A 22,898-nucleotide genomic window follows, 5' to 3' on the forward strand; every position below is an offset into this window, starting at 1 on the left:
ATTGCGTGTAAAGCCATAGGTGGACAAGAAGGGGATTATTGATCATGTGGAATAAAATCTCAATACAGGGATATGACTATTCCAGAATTTTCCAGAATTTTGATAGACATGAGCAAAGCTAACTGATCTTTAAGTGAAATCAACTGATTTTTTATGGACACGAGCAAAATAACTGTTTGACTTTGATCATATATCATATCAATCATATGAGGTATTCCACTATAATAAGATAGCTTGCCATCACATATATAACAACTACAAGTCAGATATGGTACACAAGGCAGGACACTGAAACCACTGATGTTGTTTGTATCAGTGCAAGAGAAAAATGACATAAATGCATTGTATGATTTTGCACCCGGTATAGCTCGGTAATCCAAAGCTAGCTCTAGAAGTGGGTACGGATATCAACTAATGAGAAACAGAATCTTGTGAGTAAGAATGCTTATCATAGCAGAAAGCATTGTAATCTGGTAAGGGTTCTCCTTTCTTTATGGGGTAATGTAAAAGAGTAGTTCTTATGGAAGAGTTCAGCAATTTCCTAGGTCAATTTATAAAATTTCATAAGACTAACGAGGAGAGTAAAATCTTCAATTGCACCTGAACATGCGTAGAATAGTCAACAAAGGTATGCCTCATAGGGTTGACCTAAATTTGAAAGGATCTCAATGAACCCAGCCAGATGACTATGGAAGTACAATCTTCAAATGCAGACTCTGCCAAGATGCAGGCCGTCTAATGACTGCCTGCACAAGAAAGGTACAGCAAGTGGAAGGACATTCAGAGCCATAATAGATCTCCCAGAGATGGCCTGCAGTGGGATTCAAAAAGTTGAGAGGACGAAAATAAGACCGGTTAGAATAAAAAACAACCAAAAGGAAAGCAACCAAAATTATAGAAACAACAGTTACATAGAAGGTTAGATTAAAAGACAACCAAAAGGAAAGCAACCAAAATTATAGAAACAACAGCTACAGAGAAGGCCCATGAAGAAGGAAGAAAATTCCTACAGAGAGTCTGTTAGCACAGGAGAAGACCACATTTGAGAACAGGAACCAGGAGAAGAAAACCAACCACAGCCGAATTTGTGCAAAAAAGAAATGAAGAAGACCACACAACATCAAGATCCCTTTGCCAAATCCTCAACAGTGGAAAGTGGATACGAAAATCGATTCAAACAAGGAGTAAAAAGCAATGTCTGTTTGGCGGTAAAATAGACATGCCTCATACATGGCTTCTAAGCCAAAGGAAGCCATACTATGCAGTGCAGCTCCTCAGGACATGTTTCTTAAAACTTCCATTAGAGAAAAAGCATCAAGCAAACAGAAGTGAACTGCTTCAAATAAATAGAAGGAAAAGAGTGCTACCTTGGAGACATGTTCCAGAGTGACTGCTTGAGGAAAAATGGGAATCCTAAGCTTGATGGAGACAAGAACATCACTACCCTTGAGTGGAAGACACCTCCCTGGCTCACCGAATTTGGGGGTCAGTATTTCATTAGCAAGAGGGTGAAGGTTGTTCAAGGAAAATATCCTTCTGGATATCTCTCTCCAAGACAGAGATAACTTATTGCCAGGGTAATATCCTTCAGAATGATATAAAAGCTTTCCTCCACCACTGGCTACTGCATAATCCACTCTCCCTATTCCATCAGCCGAATGTTTCTCAATCTCTGCTTCAACCATCTTCTGTACGGCGGCATGGAAATCGCTGAAACTAATGGCAGACTTCCTATCTGCAACTGCACCCTTTTCATTCATAAGAGCATTTATAAGATCCATGGCATCTGTGACAGTAAGAAGACCATTTCATCGTAACTACACGGATATTTCTTTCAAATGATCGAGATAAAATATTGTGATATGCACTGACCTGAGTTGCTTGGAGAATCTGAGTTGCTTGATCCCATCTTTGTAAACCTTGTAATAAATTGTTTTTCCGTGATGTATCACATCCCTATCATACTGCCATGGATAGGGATGTCATACATCTCGGGAAAACAATTTATTGCAAGAAATTGTGTAAGAGGTGGAGTTTCGTATCAACGAATATAAGGATAAGAGGTGGGGTGTTTCAACCGCTTGAACCCTCGGAAACCGCTGAGTCTGTTCATCAAAACAAACAAACAACCTGCAACCTGGAACCTGGAACCTGCACAAACAAACAATCCATCACGGGATTACCCCATACTCGCTAAAGCCTTCGATCTATGCAACTGAAGTTTGGATCCATAGATCTTGATACAGAACAATCAATCAGAATGATGAAAACAAATTTGATAGTGAACATCAAATGGCAATGCCAACATGCAGAGCTTCACTGATTTACCTCAACACCGGCCATATCGTACCAATTCGGGATCCTGTATACAGGATGATCAAGAACTTGGCTCTGCTGATTCAATCGAAAGCTTCAGAAGCTTTATACTACAAATCAAGATACACTTCTATCAATACAGTAATGAAAATGTTGAAAATACGGGCGCGGAATCCGTCGCCATCGAAAAAAGTGCGGGAAACGGCCGTGGACTGCACGACAGCCTGGACGTCCATATCTGGGGCCCACACTACTCATACGATGAGTTCAGGACGACACATGTGGCCGGCCAGCCTGGACAACGCGTGGAGTGGACCCACTGACCAACTATTTTACTTTAGTAATTATTCCAATGACAGTTTTCTAGTTTGTTTAGTGCCTCTGGACAGTTAAATATTTGCTATTATTTCTGGTGAATGAACCTGCCCTGACGCGCACACAAAGTGAGAAACTTTATGACATGGCAACCTTTCCCATGCCATGTCATATTCAAATCTGGTTCTCCGTCCACGTCAGCTGAGGGAATCTTATGCTGTTGCTATTCGTAGTTCGGTTGGTCAAAATGCTTTTGATGGACCTGTAACAAATTGCGGATGAGATTGGCTTAACTGAAGTGTAGACTATGCAGATCATTCCATGGAGTTTGATTATAATAATATAAAGGTGATGTGATAATGGACCTATATCGTATCATTAAGTAAGGTCGGTGGGAATTGTCCACCATTAGGAATAAGTGCCAACTTGTCTGTGTTGGTCTAGACACGGAGGGAAAGGAGAAACATCAAATTCACAATTAAATCCACCATTATTATATATATATATATATATATTAATATTATATATAATTATAATTATAATTTAAATTATTAAAATATGTAAATTAGAAAAACTAAGCTTTATAATATATCCGTAACTTAAACCTAAATTATTTATATTTTATTAAGTTATAAAATTAAATATTCAAAATCTTGATAATAAATAATATCTTTAAAAAAATTAATCAATATAAAGAACTTGCATATTTTATATTTATAAGTTTATAGAATATATGCTATATAAATTATTCATACGAGTTATAGAATACATTCTATTTAAATTATTTATTCAAATACAAATTATTTATATAAGTTATAGAATATGTTCTATTTAAATGATAATAGTGAAATTTTAATTTTATTAAATTTTAATGAATAAGTTAATATGTTATAAGTTTTTTTTAATGGAAATTGTATTTTTTTTTAGAAAAAAAATGTGTTATAAGTTTTTATTAAATATAAAAAATTGAAAAAAAAATATTCGAGAAGTTAATTGTTTTTTTAAATTAAGATTTAAAAAAAATATAGTTAAAATGTTTTGAAAAAATGTTTTATTTTGATGATGATGGTTAACGTCTATTGAGAGCAAACTTTGGTCTGTCGGACCTAAAAAACGAATTATTTAGTTTGATTTAAAATTTTATTCCCATGCTCAAAAAATTTGGAGAGAACCCTTTCGAGTTCACTATAATTTTGACATCGTAAAAGGTTAGGAAGGTCAGTGTTGCAACAAAGATTTTGACACTGAGATCTAATGTGGTTGTACACAGGGCACTCTAAGAGGAAGTGATTTTCATCCTCGATGTTCATATTCTCGCAAAGATGGCAGAACCTTTCCATCCATGGTGTTTTAGGAACTATCCAACGACCCGTTTCACTGTGGACCTCATGAGGGTTCGTTCTAATCTTGGCTATATTAATTTTCTTCTTTGAGCTAGTTAAAACAGAGAGATGTTTTTGATCTTCTAGGGTGGGGTTGATGACCTCCTTATAATATCTTAATTTTCTTTTCGCTGCTAAATCTTTCTCACACCACATTTTTTCTTTGAACTTAGAAGTAACAATATTTTTAATGTTATTAATGTTTTGCAATGCAACATTCTTGTCGATCTCCCAATGGTTTAACCAAGCCCTAGTGTCTTTATACCAGCCTCGCTTGAGCCTTAGGTGGTTTTGGCTAGAATTTAAAGCTAGTTTAGGAAGTCTATGGTTTCCTACGTTATTGAGTTTGTGCTTGTACAACAGAAGCCTGGTCATAGCTAGGCTCTCGATAGGGGAAAGACCCACTTCTATAAGGAGAATAGGATAGGGTGTGTTGCTTTTAATTTTGAGGTTATACGTTATAAAACGCTTCTAGATTTGCTCAATCTTTCTCCAGGATTCTCTAGAAATGCTACAACCCCAAACCTCACATCCATATAAGATAACCGGAGTGACTAAATTTTCAAAGAGGAACTTATTTCTATCCCACATTATGAAGTTGGCCATTTTACAATTTTCAAGACCAAAATAAGTTTTCCACCCCCATTAATCCTTTTCTCAATGCTATAGTTCCAGTTGAGCTTGTGATGAATATCAGTTCCTAGGTACTTGTAGGATGACACTTCCTCCAAGTTACTATTGGCATACATAAAATTAGCGTAAGTGTCCTTCTTGGATTTGATAATCATAACTTTTGTTTTGTCAGTATTAACAATCATACCCATAGTAGAGCAGAAATCCTTAAGAAGTCTAAGTTGCTTATCAAGATCGTATGGACACCTTGCGAGAAGAACGATATCGTCAGCGTAGAGAAGAAGGATGATGACTATCCCAGCGAATATTGTGCCAGCACATCCTGCGTTCTCTAAACAACCTTCTAGCTTATCGATGTAAATGCCAAATAGGGTATGGGAGAGGGGGCAACCTTGTTTAACTCCAATATTACACTTAATATCTTTCAACCACCCCTCATTTCTCTTTAACTTGGCAATTACATTCTCGTATAACCTTATAGCGGCAGCTCTCAACTCAAAAGGAACCTTTAGCTCTTCTAATCTATTCCATAGGTTGTTTCTAGGAACCATATCAAAAGCCTTTCTAAAGTTCAGAAAGCAACAGAAGAGATTGGATTTATCATTGCGGCATTCCTCCACAACGATCCTAAGCATAACGAGGTGGTCTGTTGTTGAGTGTTGCCTTCTAAAACCCGCTTGGCCTTTAGCCCGCTTACCTTCACTTTCAAGCCATATGCTCAACTTCTTTTCCAAAATAATACCATATAACTTGGCTAGGAGAGCGCTGATCATAATTGTTCGATAATTAGAGGGGTTATTTGTATCCCCACTTTTAAAAATAGGGATAATGAGGCTTTGAGTCCATGGTTTAGGGAACCCTTGCTTGACCGCTTGATTGAAAAGCATGTGGATGTAGGGGATGAGGACATGACCTCCAATTTTTAGGATTTCCACCTGGTAACCTTCAATGTCCTTAGCTTTCCCATTAGCCAAACGATTAATCCCAAAATCAATGTCTTTTAATGAGAAAATTTCTTTTGTAGTGAGCAGGGTTTCAAAGTTATCCATGACATTTGGAGATCCATAAAGCTTTTTAAGATAGGAGATTCATATGTAAGATAAATATGATAAACATTTTTTGTTTTGTTTTGTTTTGTTTTAAAATTTATGAGTATATATATATATATATATTTGCCTCAAGTATGGATGACATAAGGATGTCTAGTCTTGGCTCGATCATTAGGGGATAAAAGGAGGAGATCACCCTCGGAAATAAGGATAGTATCAAAAGCACTATTACCTCCCAATTTAAAGATAAATTGTGGGATGATAAGGCACTGGAGGGGAAAATGAAGCAAATGTATTACAAGGAGGTGATCAAATGCACCATTTCTAACTAGATTTATCTCTCTATTTTGACAAGTACTAAGAAAAAAATAAACATTGCTAGGATAAGAACTAATTCTCATACGCTTAGTAGTGAAACTGGGAATAGGTCTATTCCCAAAATTCCAAGACTTTGTCTCATTTGCAATGCTAAGAGGGTGCAAGATGAAAATCATGTCCTCTTAGATTGCCAAGCTCTTACTCACATCTACTCTTATTTCCATAACATTTGTCACCCTTCCAATCTTCTTGACTTGTTAAGTCACTGTAACTATAGTGATCTTAGAACTCTTCTTTTTCCATTCTTTTTAATCATAGAAATAAAATCTTGAAGAATCACAATTAATTTCTTATTTTCTTTGGGTTTGAAAGATCACATTGGTCTTAGCGGGCGTTAATCATCATAATATATATATATATATCTTTCTTTCTTTGTGTTAGGGGAGAATCTACAACTACAACATAGAATTATCACTGCCATCAAAGATCACATATCACTATTATCAAGAAAAACCCCTTAATGTGATATGATAAACCATAAATTTTATCCAGTAAAATTAAAAAACATCAAAACGGAAGTGGATGACATTATTCCCATAAGTCTCAACCAATCAAATTACCTTTAACAAACACTTATTTTATTTTATATTGACTATAATAATAATAATAATAATAAAAATAAAAAATCTCATGATACGACAAAGTATTTGACACAATGTGATGGAACACAATTATCTTTTCCTAAATTATAAATTCATGATATATTTAGTTTATGGCCTAATAGATAATTCTTATGACCCCTTATAATAAGAATTAATGAATTCTGACCCCATAAAATCTAACAATTCACTTGAAAATGATAATAATAATAATAAATTAATTTTTAAATTAAAATTAATGGTCTCCTTATAATTTTTAAGTGGCCATCTAATTTTAATAACAATATAATTTTTTATTTTTTATTTTTATTTTTTTTTATAATATCAAAAATATATTTTTTAATAATTTAATTAAAATACAATATTTTATTCCATACCTTGTTCCCCTAATTTTTTATAATGGAAATAGAGCATCATATTCATTACCAAAGAATTGTACAATTTAGTCTAAAGTTCAAAGGTAGGTTCAAACTTCAAATTTCAAACTAAAACTATCATATAATGTTTACAAAATAAGCCATAATAAACATAGTAAGAAGTTCTAAAGACCAATGTTCTAAAACTCCGACTTGACCGAGGATCGACTCCGACTCAGTATCGACTTGGTCGGTTGAGGATGGAAGCCACTTTGGGGGAATTAAACTTCCCAAGGGGCATCCAGGCCCGACCGAGCCTCACACAATCTTGGTGATAAGCATATCATTGTGGGTCATTGGTATTGCTTCCATCCAATATAGGGGCTGGCCCTGGCCTAGGCTCAACGTAAACATATTGTCATGAAATTATCAATAATCAACCACAACGCCAACCTTCAGGTTTCAACATATAAAAAATTTCATCAAAAAATTGTAAGAGATAATATCAACCACAAAATGAAATAGAGCATCATATTCATTGCCAAAGAATTGTATGATTTAGTCTAAAGTTCAAAGGTAGGTTCAAACTTCAAATTTCAAATTGAAACTATCATATAATGTTTACAAAATAAGCCATAATAAAGACAATGAGAAGTTCTAGAGACCAATGTTTTAAAACTCTGACTCGGCCGAGGGTCGACTCCGACTCTGTATCGACTCAGCCGGTTTGATTTCAATGACTCGGTTGTTGTAAAAGATACATTAAATATTTATTTTTTTATTAAAAAAACATAATTTTAAAGATTTTTGTTCATGTTTCCAAACACAAAGCTTTAGAATATAGATAGAAGACAACATATGATCAAAGTAGGCTCATGAATATATCCATTATATCAAAATGGCATCAATGCACTGTCCTTACATACATGATGATGATATAGAGATCAAAACAAAAACGCATAACCAACGATGCTAGAAATGACCTTTACAACAAAAGTAAGTTGTGAAACATCACTAGTAACTGACCAATACTACTAGCTACTGCTAGAGGAGCCAACATCATTTGGCTCAACCTCTGAATCAGAGTCAGACAGAGAAGCCCATGGCTCCTCCTCATCATCATCTCCAACTGCAGCTGTAGAAGTGGTAGCACTAGCAGGTCGTGCAGTTGGTCGCTGCTGAGATAGACGAGATATGCACTTCTATCGTGGCTGAGTAGAGGAAGTGCCTGCAATTGGAGGACTTGGGGTTGGCCCTGAGGCTGTACAAGTGATCATTATGTTCGAGTGATGCCACCGTCTGTAAATCCAAATCAAATTCCTCATCAGAATCAAACTCTGTTGGATGACTCTCCACTACCCAATCTGATGTTGGATCAATATCTACCAACACAATGGGATCTGAATCAGGGCTTTTGTTCAGCGATTGCTTGCATCTGAGTCAAAGGTTGTATTGGACATAGACTACATCATTTAACCATTTTTTATCCAAATGGTTTCTCTTCTTCGTGTGAATCCTCTCAAAGACAGGCCAATTGCGCTCACACCTAGTAGCACTACAAGTTTGACTCAAAATACGAATTGCAAACTTCTACAATTGAAGATAATGGCTACCAAAAGCCTCCCACCATTGCGCTGCAAAAAATATAAGAGTGTAATGAGTTAGCTCAACAAAATTACAAATTATATCAAACTTTCAAATTATAAACGATTTAACAAAATAAGTGTTAAGAATTTGAAAATTGAAATTTTTGTTTACCTGGCTCATATGCTTCCCTTGCAATATTTGCTAAGTTCTAAGTTGCAAGAACCGTTGGAGAAGGGTCTGTTTCCAGCCGGAAATGAAATAGAAACGAGGAAACTCGTACCGTACGGCCTGGAAAGTCATTTCTAGCCGTACTAGCCAGTTTCTCGAGGAGGAAACATGGCCCGTACAGCCGGAAACGAGTTTCCAGGCCATACGACGAAGTTTCCTCTTCTAACTTGTCGCTTCTAATTTTTTATTGGGCGACTAAAATATCTTATGGATACTTCTAGATGCCTCTCAAGTCATAAAAAAGAGGATTTGTTTGAGTGGGGCAGCCTAATGTTCAAGCATATGGCCCCAGTGCTGATATGCAGTTCATGGTAATGTTAAATTCTTAAAGTAAAAGGATGAAAATGTACTTAAATTTTTAACATTACCATGAAATGACTCAGGATTTTTGAGAGTGGTTTCGCCCTCATTGGATTTCATATGGAGAAGGTAGAATTTTAGATTTCACTCAAAATCCAGCAGACTTCTCTGTTTTTCAGGATTTCAGGATTGGGGGGATTGCAATGTTTCCATTGGATTTTGTCATGTACTAGGGTATGGAACTTGTATTTAATCAAGAGAACCAAACCCTCTATGTAGGGAAGACTCCCAATAATCAAGAGCACGTAGGGTGCTAGGGTATGGAACTTGTATTTAATCAAGAGCACTAAGGTCGTTCGACTATGTAGGAGGAGACTCCTAATCAAGCACGAGACAAGAAATTTCTAATTTCTTGTCTATGATTTTGGATATTGCTATTTTCATTATGTGATCATTCATGAGTAAATGTGATATAAATTTAGAGACTTATAGTTTATGCATTGACAATTGATAATTTAATCATAATGTAATAAATTAGAATGTGTCATATATGCTTTATGATTGCACATTATTTCTTAAATGTCCATATATATATATATATATATATATATATATATATATATGTGTTTCCTCATTTCCAAAATTTGGGGGGGTCGTGTTTCGTACCCGTGCCCGTTTCGGAAACTCGTACTCGTTTCCCCATTTCGTGCAACTTAGGTTAGGTTCTTCCCAAAGGTACCTATGGTTTTGTTGAAGGTTGTGACCTGTCGGTGTATCTTCAGCTGATCACACTCCAATGGGATCATGCGATCAATGCACACGATCAATCCATCTCTAACCTCCCCACTCAAAGCTCCTACTGCCAGAGCTTTATAATGATACCGTAGGCTCAAAAAATACCCAGCTGCATGTATAGGGCGATGGAGTTGATTGTTCCATCTTTCATCAATGATTGCCCAAATGGGCCCATACTTAGCCACTTTATCCTTGTATGCCCTCTTTATTTACTACTTTGCTTGATCCATAGCCTCATAAATGAAACCCATAGCCAATCTTTCCCCATCCACCATCCGCAACACCTTAACCAGTGGCTCAGCAACCTTCACAATCTTTGTTGCCTTTCTCCAAAATATTTCTTCATTAACTTTCTTTTTCAATTCTTTGCCTTCATGTTTGAGAAACCACTGGCTTTGATTCCATTCATCACTAGAAAATATCTTTTGCAAGTTTCTATGTTGTGAAAGCATAGATTGCAATTTCAAAAAATGAGTATCAAATCTAGTGATGGCAAGACTAATAATATCCCTGCCCCCTGTGTGTCTCTTCACAAGGCTCAAAATCCATGAATGATTGTAGATCAATTTTGTTATGCTTTTGGCATGATCTACAGTGTTTTTGACCCAATCTAATTTTCCAATATCCTCAAACATGAAATCTATGCAATTTACAACACATGGAGTCCAAAATATGGTTTTGTGTTTTTCCTCTAACAGTTTACCAGCAAAAACATAGTTAGAGGCATTACTTGTGATGACTTGAACAACATTAGCCACCCCCACCTCCTCAACAACATTGTCCAATAGCTGAAACAATAATTGTCCATATTTCACCCTTTCAGATGCATTAACTGAGTTTAGAAACATGGTTCCCTGTGGGCAGAAGATAAGAAAGTTTATGATGGTACGGTTCCTTTAATCAGTCCATCCATCTGACATGATGGTACATCTTGTTCTTTCCCATGAATCTTTGAAATCTTTCAAATACTCATTAATGGAGGAAATTCATTTCTGCAAACGATACCCCCTTATATCATGCATAGTAGGGCCTTTGAATCCTTTTCCAGCAGCAAATATGGCATCAAACATAGGCTCATAATATGTTGAACAGGAAGTATTGAAGGGGATATCAGCATCATACCACCATCTACATATGTAATCACAAGCAGTCTCCCTCAATTCTTTCTTCCAATGGTCATCTAAAGTGGGCTACAAAGTTCTACTAGCTTCAGGACCATTTGCATCCTAATGGAGAGGAGGGTGTGATAGTGAAATAACTTTTGATATTCATATCAACCTTCTTTTCCGTTTTACCCTTACCCTTTTTTTGAATAGACTCCAAAGAGAGGAACATATCGGAAGGGGTTGGATGCAGCAGTACAAGGGATAGAAGAAGAACCCTCAAAATCAAAATAGGGGTTGGTAGCCATCATTTTTTGTATACTTCTCTTCCTGCCAATTTTAGCCTCTCTTTCTTTTTGCCTAGCCTTTTTCTTCTTTAAACCTCTCAAACCTATTTAACAACTCCTTCCTAATCTCCCCAATTTCTGGTGATTCACGTGGAGTAATTTGGCCTCTAATCCCTGCCAAGTGTTGTTTCAGCGTATTAATGCCCCCAAGACCATCCATAATTTTTCTATGGCAAAATTTGCAATGCCTTTGACTATCAACTATTTTAACATATGCCCAAGCAGCGTCTTTCATTCTAGGTGCCATTTTTTGACTTTTCAATTTCCAGATTTGCACAATAAGCAAAAACAGATTTTTAGAAGTTAAAAAAATACCTTTAGACACAAACTGCCTCCTCAAAGTCGCTCCAACAAACCAACTCCTCAATGTTGCTCCAATGGATGCCCAAGAAGCTCCTCACTCCTGCTACAATGCTTGTCCAAGACTCCTCACTACTGCTCCAAAAACAAACTCCACAACTCTTCACAAACTCACAAATTCTCACTCAAATGCAATGAGATGGTTGTGAGGAAATGAGAGGGGTTGCGTAAGTTTTATAGGGTTTATGAGAGGTAAATGGACCCCAAAGAACCCAAAGGCATATTAGAATGGGCTTTGGGGTCCCCAAAAACCCAAGTTCAAAAAGAAGGATGCATTCTGGCCGCTCTTACTGCGCTGGCCAGGGTGTTATCGAGTCGGTATCCAACTCGGTCGGCTCAGTAACAACCCAGTCGGCCGAACCAAGTCACCCACTGTGTCGACCTGGTCTGCTATCAACTCAGATTGACTTAGCCGTTTCAGAGCCGATTCGGTCGAGTCTTAAAACATTCTAGAGACTACTTCCAAATAGGAAGAAGAAAAAGAGATATCATATCTACTAAGCTTTCCTCTTGCCACAAGAAACCTCTAGTTTCTTTTCCTGTGATCTAAACAAGAAAAGTAAAGTAAGTGGAGGTGTTCGTGGAACACAACTAGTAGCTGCATGGCCCCCACGTAATGCTAGATGTTGTGAAGATAAAGGAAAAGCTCCTTCATTTGGAAACCTGTTGGTGCATGGGGGTTGCATCTCTAATCCATGATTATGATCACCATCATGATCACCTAAAAGTTCAAATTCCAAGTGCTCTAAAGCTACGGCTCCATCCTCCAAATCAGACTCCTCTCTGTTGCTTCACAATAATAAGATAACAACCTCAACTTGTAGTGCACATAAACCGGACTTTATACTCTGTCAACATTCAAGTTGTTTCTCTTAACATTGTGTGTGAAGTTATAGCCATAGGTGCTCCAGCACCTCTATGCTGAAGAAGTGTTAACAACTTGTGAAAGCACCGTCAATGCCAATTTATGCAAATGTGTGGTAAAGGAGCCATACATGTTCTACCTCTCAATAGAACTTGACCTATCTCCATCTTGAGATGCATGCAAGTTACCAAGACTATATGTTCGTTGATGTACTTGCTTAATTGGCTCCATACTTGAGCACACTCCTCTTCATCAATGAACAACTTGTCTAATGCAAGCATATAATTGTTTACTCATTTTATACCCTCTCACTTGTGTATTTATCAGTGTTGTGAACATCTCGATAACATCCCAATTTTATCTCGAAATCACGATTTTTTGGCGTAGCTGATGTTTGTCGATTTTTACCGATATTTTGATGGTATTTTTACAATTTGATGGTATTTTTACAATTTTTTGGTTTTACAAATCCTTGTTGATTTTATCCCAATGCCGATGTTTGCAACATTGGTATTTATGCCTCTATACAATGTCTCTTTATAAAATGGACAAATCAATATCACATTCCCCTAGATGATGTGCAATTCAGTGATGGCATTTCTTAAAGAGTTGAGAAGTTCTACTTAATGGACGTTGGTATTCATATAGTTCTATGCACCAACCTATCTTCTAAATCAATTGACAGCCATCTCACATTGAGAATCACGGTTAATAAATGTTGCCAAAGCAACAAAGAATAAAGCCTTCTTGAATAATACTAAAGCAAGGATTGATCAAAACTCTACCGCTAATCCCTCCAAAATAGCCCCAACATCGCAATGCTCATTTCAAATATTTCCGGCTGGAGATGAGCACTATCAACTCCATCACTCATGATATATTAGGAAAAAACAAACCATACTCATGAGCCATGGTATGCCAATCTTTCCACCAATGAGCCATTGTATCTCACAAATCTTCCCAAAAGATGTTTTTCTTCACTCAAATGATGATCCTAGAAGTGTGGCAACTCTACAATAAGTACCCATTGACCTCTAACTCCACACTGGGCACTTCACCAAATCCCAACCTACCCTACTACCCTCCAAAATCCACCAAACCAAACCCACACCTAACTTTTATGCTAACAAGATAATCTTGAATATGAACAAACCCAAGACCTAAAACAGGTGGGCTTGGGTGGAGGCAAAGATAATATCACACAAATCAAAATCCCCTCAAACTGTTGAAGGAAGTGTAACTAGGTTTGGTCTTCATAAATGTAAGTTTGACCTTTTGTATTTATTCAAGAAAAGATAAATTATTTCTATGATATTTGTCAATGAGTTTCTTGCTCATTGAATTAGGTCAAGCACATGTTTAAGTGCTTTTAGGAAGTCAAGAGTCAATGTATTTATATAAGACCCTTTGAGGGCATGTTACACTCTGGGGAAACGGGTACGAGTTTCTGAAATGGGTATGGGTATGCAACGTGACCCCCCCAAATTTATATATATTAAAATTTAAGACATTTAAGAAATGTTATGTGCAATCATAAAGCATACATGATACATTATAATTTATCACATTTAAAGTTTAAACATTATGATTAAATTTACATCACATTTATTCATCAATGATCACATAATGAAAATAGAAATATTAGAATATCCAAAATCAACCTTTATTATATATCAAAATCTCAAATCAGCCTTTATTATATATATATATATATATATATATATATATATATATATATATATATAGATATAGATATAGATATATATATATATATATATATATATATATATATATATATATATATATATATACATAAGGCTGCAAGTACAATAAAGACTATGAGGCTACAAGAACTATAAAGAAAAAAGACCACTGCTCTCTTCCTCTTTTCTCCTTTGCTAAAATCGTCCATCTCCAAGAGAAACGACTTGCTCAATTGTGTGATGAGGGAATGAGGCGAGAGTCCTTTTATAACTTGAGAGAGGCATCTAGAAGCATCCACAAGATATTTTATTCGCCCAATAAAAAATTAGAACTGAAAAAAAACAAAGAAAAAAATAAAAGAAAAATTGCAATATGAAGTGGAAACTCCGTCGTACGGCCTGGAAACTCATTTCCAGGCAGTACGGTACGCGTTTCCATTCCGTTTCCTGGCTGAGACAAACCTGGGGGCAATGTTTCCTACAACATAGGTTACGCTATGTATAAAATAGTATAAAGGTCAAAGGATACCTCCAAGCAAAGTCCCAAGTCCTCTCCATGCAGCAACGTCATTCAAATGAAGCAAAACTAAGAAAAAAGTGAAGATATGGTCAAATCGGCTTGAAGACAGAATGTCGGCCTAATGTCGAGGTAGAGGAGGAGTAATCCTCTATATATAGAGGCTATCCACTCCCTCATAAAGTATATAACACAAGCTCTGAAATCAGCAAAGGTGGAAGTCAAGAAAGTGAAGGGAAAAGGCAAGTCTAAGGGTCTCCAAGACAAGCGAAGAAAGGAGGAAGAAGGCTGAAGTGTAGGGGACTATTTCTAGGGCTAGAAACAGTCACACGTGCAAGGAGGAGGAGGACAGATTGCAGATATAATAGTAGTAACATTTCAGTGCAAGATTCGTTGGTGTTTGGGCTAGATATTAGGCCTACAAGGACTCCCAAGTCAAGCAAAGAAGTCTCACTCTCTAGAGAAGGTAAAAGGACCCTAAATCACTAAGGGTACCCTCCACATGTGAGAAGACTAGGGCAACAGAACAACAGTACAGTCATACACCCATATCTCAAGAAGGATCTCGTTGGGTCAACAATAGAAGAAGTCTACTTGAGAAAAGGATAGAAGAGGAACATCTCATCTAGAAGGCTCACTCAAGGAAGGTCTATCTCTAGACTAGAAACAAAGAAGGAGGACAAAATGCTGGGGAGAAAAGTGCCAGAAGAAGGAAGTCTATGTGCCAAGAAGCAAAGTGCCGAAAAGAGGAGAGGACTTGACTTATACTTGGAGGACATCCTAGTCAAGGGTCTAGAATTTGGCAGTGATCAATAAGAAGCTTCAATAAGAGAAACTTACCACAGGGTTTTCCTCTCTAAGAGAGAGAGGTTTTGGCCCTGGCAGAGAGCCAACATTTGTGTTCTTGTCTTTATGTTTTTGGTAGCAGTTTGATGAAACACACACACTAATAAGAAGAAGAAGGTCAAGCTAAGATAATTGTAAAAGTGCTTCACAAATTGTTATCAAGCAGTGAAGAATCCTAACAAACCCCAGTTCCCTTAATTCTTTAACACAAACCTTGCATATATGTTGTGATGTCATCATCCAATGCCAAAATAAAACATAAAGCAAGCCCCTTTAAGCATCTCACCACCCAATCAACAGCTAGAATGCTACCGTGATTGGTAACATAGAACACTAACCTCCACTCGCCCACACTTGGGCATAGTACAACACCCCAAGGAAGTGAAGGAAGACCTCTCTATGCACTATAATTCAACCATGTGTACAATTGCAATATCTACTCCAAACGTTGAAACTCTCCAAAATTAAGTGGGGCAAAATGCCGAATTAGACAGGATCTGGTAAAAGTATGGCCTAAGTCCTAATTTGGGTCAAGGAATAGGAGATCAGAAAAATTCTGAAAATACTTATGTGGCCAAAGGCCAGATCAGAACTCAGCTCCCATATCAATGAAATGAACAATGTTAAATTAATGAAGAAAAATCCAACATAAGAAGGACAGAGTCAGTGTTACACTGATCATGATAATATCACCAAAACCAACGTCAGCAATAATATCAGCAGTAAATCACAATACTTTTCCATTTTTAAATTATCGTAATAATTTCAATTTATCGCGATAATTTTAAAATCATCACCCTATCTTTGTCAACATTACCTTAGAACCAAATTACTGGTCATTTAACCCTCATTTTTTAAAAGGGAGCTAGGGGATTGAGAATGAGCACTAAGGATCCTGTGAATATATTCCATGAAGCAAGCAAGGGGAAATCTATCATTTACATTTCCCATGATTCATCTCATGAGTTACATATCCTAGTAGTTAATGGTAATATTAAATTCTTTAAGTAAAAGGATGAAAATGAAAGATGCAGAAGTGTGTTCATCTTTATCTTTCATTTTCATCATTTTACTTAAATTTTTAACATTACTCTTAATTGTTTCAGGATGTTTGAGAGTGGTTCCAACCACCTTGGATTTCATATAGAGAAAGTAGAATTTTAGATCTCATTCACAATTCAGCAGAACAGTTTTCAGGGTTTCAGGATTGGCAGGATAGCAACATTTCCACTGGATTCTATCATATACGAGGCTATTTTGGTTATATGCACCCTTGCTATGTACATGAGAAACTTTCCATATTTGTGTATAAGGGTTTGGATTCATATGGATGCACAGTATATGTTCTTTTTCCAAATTTGAATATTTTGTGTATTTTTTGGTCAATCTGTCTTTTGGTCTGATTTTTTCTGGTTCTGGTCCAGATCAAGTTTTTGGGGTTGACCTGTCCAATTATTATAACATTGTTAAAGGATGATGTGACCATTTCCAATCAAGAAAATAAGGGAAAATATGTTGTTTTAATTGCCATGATTCATCTAATAAGATATATTTACTTTTGTTTTGATGTGATTTTGTATCACATAGCAAAACTTATGACTCAAGACAGATATCATATTTCAATATCGTTACCTGATGTACCATTTGACATCATATACATCTTATATATCAGTATTATTTTCATATTTATATAGCATTGTGTTTTTCTGATATTGATGCGAACCAAAAGCTAACATAAGGGGTGTATCATTCCCATTTGCAAATCTAGAAGAGCAGCAAGAGTAGATTGACATGATTATTTGAATTCAATTATGAAAAAGATATCAAAATGCACACATTAATAAGAGGAAAACTTCTGTCGAAAATGCCTGATCAAATATATATAGGTAACCTTTTATGATATCTGTACCTCTGCTAACTGATATTAAACAACTCCAAAACTCAGTTTTCCCAAAGCCAAACACCTGAAACAAGTGGGAATTGAAATTCCTAACCTAGGAGCATAATCAGCATACCTGAATATTCTCACCTGGTTCACTAAATATTAAAAATGGATTGGTATCCACCAAGGCAGGAGCACATGCCGAATTATTAGCATCAATAACTTTATCCTGTACACACAAGATTCTACTCTTTCAGATTGAAATTCTATAGCTTCAAAAAAAATATACTTATTTAAAGATGAAGTATTGCCAGTCTAGGGACTAGCTTTGAAGCTATCAATGGACAGAGGTAGTCAATACTTAAAGCTCACCTCCACTTTCGAAGGCTTTTCCTTTTTCTTTTTGACTGGTTTTTCCTCGTCTGCAGCTGTCTTTTCCCCAAGTAACTCATGAAGCTTGGTGTCCATTATTTCCTGTGATTGGCCAAGCAAAGCTCACTTTCATTCAAAGGCATTATATTTGAAAAAGAAACAAGGTTCTGATTGCGTTATCCATTTACTATAAAAATTGTATATCTTAATTCAATCATCAATCATCAGCCACAGGAAGCAAATTGAATGAAGCTTAAGATCATATCAGCACAATCCCATAAATTTCGCTCAGTAGTGTTCACCTTAACCACTCTTGCATCTGCCCATGGCTGTAGCTTACGAACTTGGCCATACAAATTTCCAACTAGCAAGTAACAAAACATAAGAAAAATTAAAAATCACCCGATTTACATGCTATTGTACTAGGTATAATAAAGATGGGAAAGTGACACAGATCTTGTCAATACTAATCCTAAAACCATTATAAAGAATGTGCATAGGGATGAGAGAGAAAGAAATGGAATGTAAATCAATAATGTTACGTTGATAAAGAAGGAAGTGAAATAAAGAAACTAAGTTACTAAAAGACGATTGCAAACGAAGAGAATTGATTTATGGAGTCCAACCATTTATTCGATAACGTTGTGCTAAACTGGCCTTCATGTTCCATTCACCACCTCATCTACTGCAGCCTTGATGTCTCCAACTGAAACCTCTACTCCTGCTTCGAAGACATCAGTCTCAACATCTTTTAGAAACATTCATATTTAGTTTGAATATAAAATGGATATGAAAGTCTTCAGTGATCTAAAAAACTATATTAGGCATAAGTTACAAAGCATCACAGAATGGTCCTCATTTCTAATCAAAGAATTAAAATCCATCTTTTACGTATAATGCCTCTTGAAAGAAACCTTCCCAGGTTTTTCCCTCATTACACCGAATAAAATAGTAATAGCCAAAATATACTCCTCATTCCATAGCATCTGTTTGGCATTTTTTCTAAGAATAAACTAAGAATGTCAAAAATTAGATCAGATACTATACAGAATGCTGTCTCAAAATGCAGCATAAAAACAAAAAGAGTACTAATAAAAATATAACTTTACACCCACCTTAGACCTTGTTGACCACTACCGGTCAATTACCCATGCACTACACCCCCTTTTTTCTTTGCAAAAAGGGGTAGCTCTTGATCGACATGTCCGTGCCATCCTGCAGTCATCAACAACTTGATCATTTAATTGTAAACCCAGTCTGCATGTAGGAATTGTAAATAATCTTAGCAGATATGAGTCGTGTATGTAAATTGCCTAGGTGGACCTAACTTTCTAGTGGTAATCTACGTCCCGGAAGGTTTTTCGTCTCACCGATCCATGATCGGCAGAGTTTTCCTTCAGCCTGACCCCAAAGCCGGGATGGATTTTGTCATTAGAATTTTAGGAGAATCCTAGTGTGTTAATCTGCTAGACTATAGCTGTGTCGCAGAAACTGGGTGATTTGTGTGGGTCTATGTTAAAGGGGTTTTCCTCCCTTAAGATGTAAAATTGTAAAAGTCATGATGAAAAGTGTCTTGAGGGTTAGAAAATGTTTTAATCCCCCTCATGAGTCCTAAGTCCTAGGTGACGTTTCCAAAGGCTAAGTTCGAAGATCCATTTAAAAAATAAATAAATAAACAAAAATAATAATAATAAAATAAAATATATATATATAATAATAATAAAATAAAAATAAAAATAATAAAAAATTATAAAATAAAGCAAAAACCCTAAAAAAAATAAAATAATAATATTTTGAGTAAATACATGCAAAATTTCATTTTTAATGAATTAATAATTTCGACGGATGAGATTAAGAGATGTCTTGATCCTCATCGACGGTCGAGATCATTTCGATATGGATCACTCGAACTAGCCGTTGGGATCTTTTCCTTTAAATAGGGTGCTAGGAGTCATTTGAGATCATTGGATCTGTGAGTCTTGTACTGAAAAAGCTCTCTTGTAATCTGTTTTCTGGTTAATAAATGAAGACTTTGGGGTTCAAATCTTGCTGGTGTTACTCTCTGGAAGTGTTGTGAGATGTTTAATTTTCTGCATATTCTATTTTTCAGCCATTAATAATAGCTTATTTTTAGAGTATTGTGAGCACAGGTATCTTGTTCACTTGCTAGGGTTTGAGTGGCGTTAGGGTTTCTGAAGTAATGGCATGTATCTCCATTACTTTCTGAGACCTAACAACATTTTTGCTCTCTTTACTGATGGTTGTTTTCAGCTGTGTAGAAAACCCTTACTGAAGAAGATTGGTGGGCGTTTGGGGAAGTTCTAGGCTGAACCAGCCAACTCCCACAGGCTCTTCCTTGCAGAGCCTAGCTGATTTTTTCCCTGGGTTAATCATTTAGTTTTCTTTTCTGGTTTGCATGAGAGATTTTTGAAGCTTATCATAATAAATCTGATATTCTGAAAATATTTTTGTTCTTATTGCTAAATCTGGCTGTTGTAGAGTCACAAAACTATAAATAATTTTTCTGGCTCCTAGGGTTTTATTTATTTTTATTTTTTTTAGGGTTTTGGTTGCTTGTTTCATCGCTTTCAGGTCTCAGGTGCAGTTTTTTGTGGTGGATTTGCGGTGAAGCCCATCTGCGTCCCCTGGATATGACTGTCCTTTCATGCCTTGGCCCAATCGTATAAATCTTTGGTTTGAATGAAGACAATGGAAAGCCCTCATCGTGAGTAAGTTTCTGGTTGACAGCGTATGATCATCAGGTAAATCGACTGCCAGTCTTTTGGGCTCGTGGTCCTGGATTATATGCGTTGGTCTATCAGCGTATTCTCTGTTGATTCATCTGCACCTTCAAAACCGACCCACAACCACCACGATTTGGATAGAAGCTTCAAAATACCCACGCGTTTCACTTAAACACTGTCGTCTGGTGATTGAACCTGCAAATGTCTGCGGATCAGTGGCATCGTGCGTGTAAAGTATCGAAGCCGTAGCGTGTAGCGGCCGCTGGGGAAATCTTCGTGGGCCTGCAAGATCCTTATCCGCCGTCAAATTCCTTTGCTGGCAATAAGAAACATGCGCAATCTTCGTTTATGCAGATGAGCAAAGGGTTCAGACGAGCAAAGGCTTCAGCAATCCTCATTCACGCAGACGGTAACAGTTAATCGAATTTTTTTTAGGGTATAGCGTTAGACTTTTGATTTTAGTTTGTTTTAGTTTAATTTTTTTAATTAAATTTTGGTTTTGTTTTAAAATCAAATATAAAAAGAAAAGGTTTTCATTTAGGATTTAAATTTTTGATTTAGTTTAGTTTTTTTTAGTTTTGATTTTAGAATACGTTTTAATTTAGAAATAATATTTTTTATATATATAGTTTAAATCTCATTTATTTTTAGGTTTTGGTATAGTTTAGATTTCTTTTAGATTTATTTAAAAAAAAAAAAATTAAAAAATTTGAAAAAGTATAAAAAATATTGTGGAAATCTTCTTTTGCCAGATTCAGTTATTCTCGGGAAATTATCGGGTTATATCTTTTGTGTTGAGATTAAAATTTTCGATTTATGCTAGTCTGCATACGAATGACCATCTTAAAGATTTAGCTGCATAAAGGTGATATCTGGTTAATGATTCATAATTGCGTGTTTGTTTGAAGCATTGATCTTTTTTCGAAATTTTTAATTGCTGGATATCGTTATTAAGATTTGGTCATTATAAGAACTTTGTGGTTTTAACAGATATCTTGCACTGTTCTAAATTATTTGATGACAAATGATTGCTGTTCATGGTCTATATTTCTATATCATCTAACAAGTAATCGTTTAAAAAATCAATCTCTTAAGGCACTGGTCTTTTAACTTCTAAATCCATTTAGTGCTTATCATATCGTGTCTCTCAACCAACTGGTCGACAGTTGGTCTTCGTCATATCATAGGGTCTACCCCCCTTAGCCGCGGGAGACAGGCTTAAACGGAGGATCGGGGATCAGGGTGACACCCCCCAGTCTGAGCGTTGTTGTGTCAATCTGCGCGACAACATTTTTTCCCCGTTGCCGGGGAAAGAGTTTTTTCTGTCCTTGGTTCTTTCATCTCAAGCTTTTCCTTGCTTTACTTCTTGTTCAGGTGGCGACTCCACTTTATATATTATCTTCAAGAGTGTACACTAGAAGACATCTAAGCAGTGTGTGCAACCCTACTCCTAATCCTGAAAAGGTCCTCAGGGTACGATTACACAAACTCGCTTCTCGTACACTTCTTGTAGACCTTGGACAAGAAGCCCTCTCTGATATTCATTTGTTATTTAAAGGTCAAGCTAGACACAACATCATGGATATGTATGCCCCTTGTGATTTTTCTAATATTCCAAGATATCCCAACGATATTCCATCTATTGGGATCGATAAATTGCCCAATTTTCAAGGGAATAATGCGATTAGTGCTAACTCTCATTTGCGAGATTTTAGCATATGGATGGCTAAATACGCAAGATCTGCTGATTTTGATCATGAGGATGTCAGAATGACTCTTTTCATCTTAACTCTAGGAGGCGACGCTTATGATTGGTTTGCAGAAAAGCCTCAGAATTCATTTAACTCTTTACAGTCAATCATTAATGCATTTAAAGAAAAATATGGAGATAAGAGAGAAGGAAGACACCTAGTAAAAGCTCTTAGCCTAATAAAAAAGAGAGAGGATGAAAATGTTGAAGAATTTAATAAAAGGTTTAACGGAATTGTTAGAGAATTACCTCAAGACTATAAACCTACAGATAAAACTCTCCAAGATTTTTACATTGATGCCTTTAGTCCTGAACCATCTTATGAATTAAGGCGTGCTAAACTTAATGATTATAGAGATTGCCAATCCTTAGCTATAGAACTTGAAAAGGACAAGGCCGCATCTGGAAAGTCTGAGATCCCAGGTTTCGATAGGGCTGCTACGAAACTAAAAGAACCTAAGGGAAAAGCAG

The 22,898-nt window shown here is 36.2% G+C and overlaps 2 protein-coding genes across 3 annotated transcripts in view; both read right to left on the reverse strand.

Annotated features, from left to right (window-relative positions):
• Positions 1–248: 248 nt before the first annotated feature.
• LOC149240905 (SUN domain-containing protein 2-like) lies at positions 249–2,416 on the reverse strand. Its single transcript, XM_089367393.1, has 3 exons — positions 2,329–2,416; positions 1,873–2,144; positions 249–1,786 (listed from the first exon to the last, which is right to left on the reverse strand). Exons 2-3 carry the CDS (start codon positions 1,907–1,909, stop codon positions 1,275–1,277), a joined length of 549 nt encoding a protein of 182 aa, XP_089223519.1. The 5' UTR covers positions 1,910–2,144; positions 2,329–2,416; the 3' UTR covers positions 249–1,274.
• Positions 2,417–17,571: 15,155 nt separating this feature from the next.
• Positions 17,572–22,898, reverse strand: part of LOC149240906 (glutamine--tRNA ligase, cytoplasmic-like) — a 127,079-nt gene continuing 121,752 nt past the window's right edge. For both annotated transcript variants that reach the window (XM_089367395.1, XM_089367394.1), the window contains 4 exons: positions 18,560–18,654; positions 18,236–18,297; positions 17,934–18,035; positions 17,572–17,790 (listed from right to left, as the gene is read on the reverse strand). In XM_089367395.1, the coding sequence (XP_089223521.1) occupies positions 17,686–17,790; positions 17,934–18,035; positions 18,236–18,297; positions 18,560–18,596 (306 nt within the window). In that variant the 5' untranslated portion in view covers positions 18,597–18,654 and the 3' untranslated portion in view covers positions 17,572–17,685. The remainder of the gene's footprint in view (positions 17,791–17,933; positions 18,036–18,235; positions 18,298–18,559; positions 18,655–22,898) is intronic.

The sequence above is a fragment of the Pinus tabuliformis genome, chromosome 8 (genome assembly GCF_031772625.1).
Source record: "Pinus tabuliformis cultivar Carrire ecotype Pingquan chromosome 8, CPIR1, whole genome shotgun sequence".
Lineage (NCBI taxonomy): Eukaryota > Viridiplantae > Streptophyta > Pinopsida > Pinales > Pinaceae > Pinus > Pinus tabuliformis.

Excerpts from the sequence above, each read along its gene's own strand:
- LOC149240905 (XM_089367393.1), bottom strand. The coding sequence starts at position 1,909 with ATGGGATCAAGCAACTCAGATTCTCCAAGCAACTCAG. Across the intron at positions 1,787-1,872 it reads AGATTCTCCAAGCAACTCAG|ATGCCATGGATCTTATAAAT; the intron begins GTCAGTGCATAT and ends TTACTGTCACAG.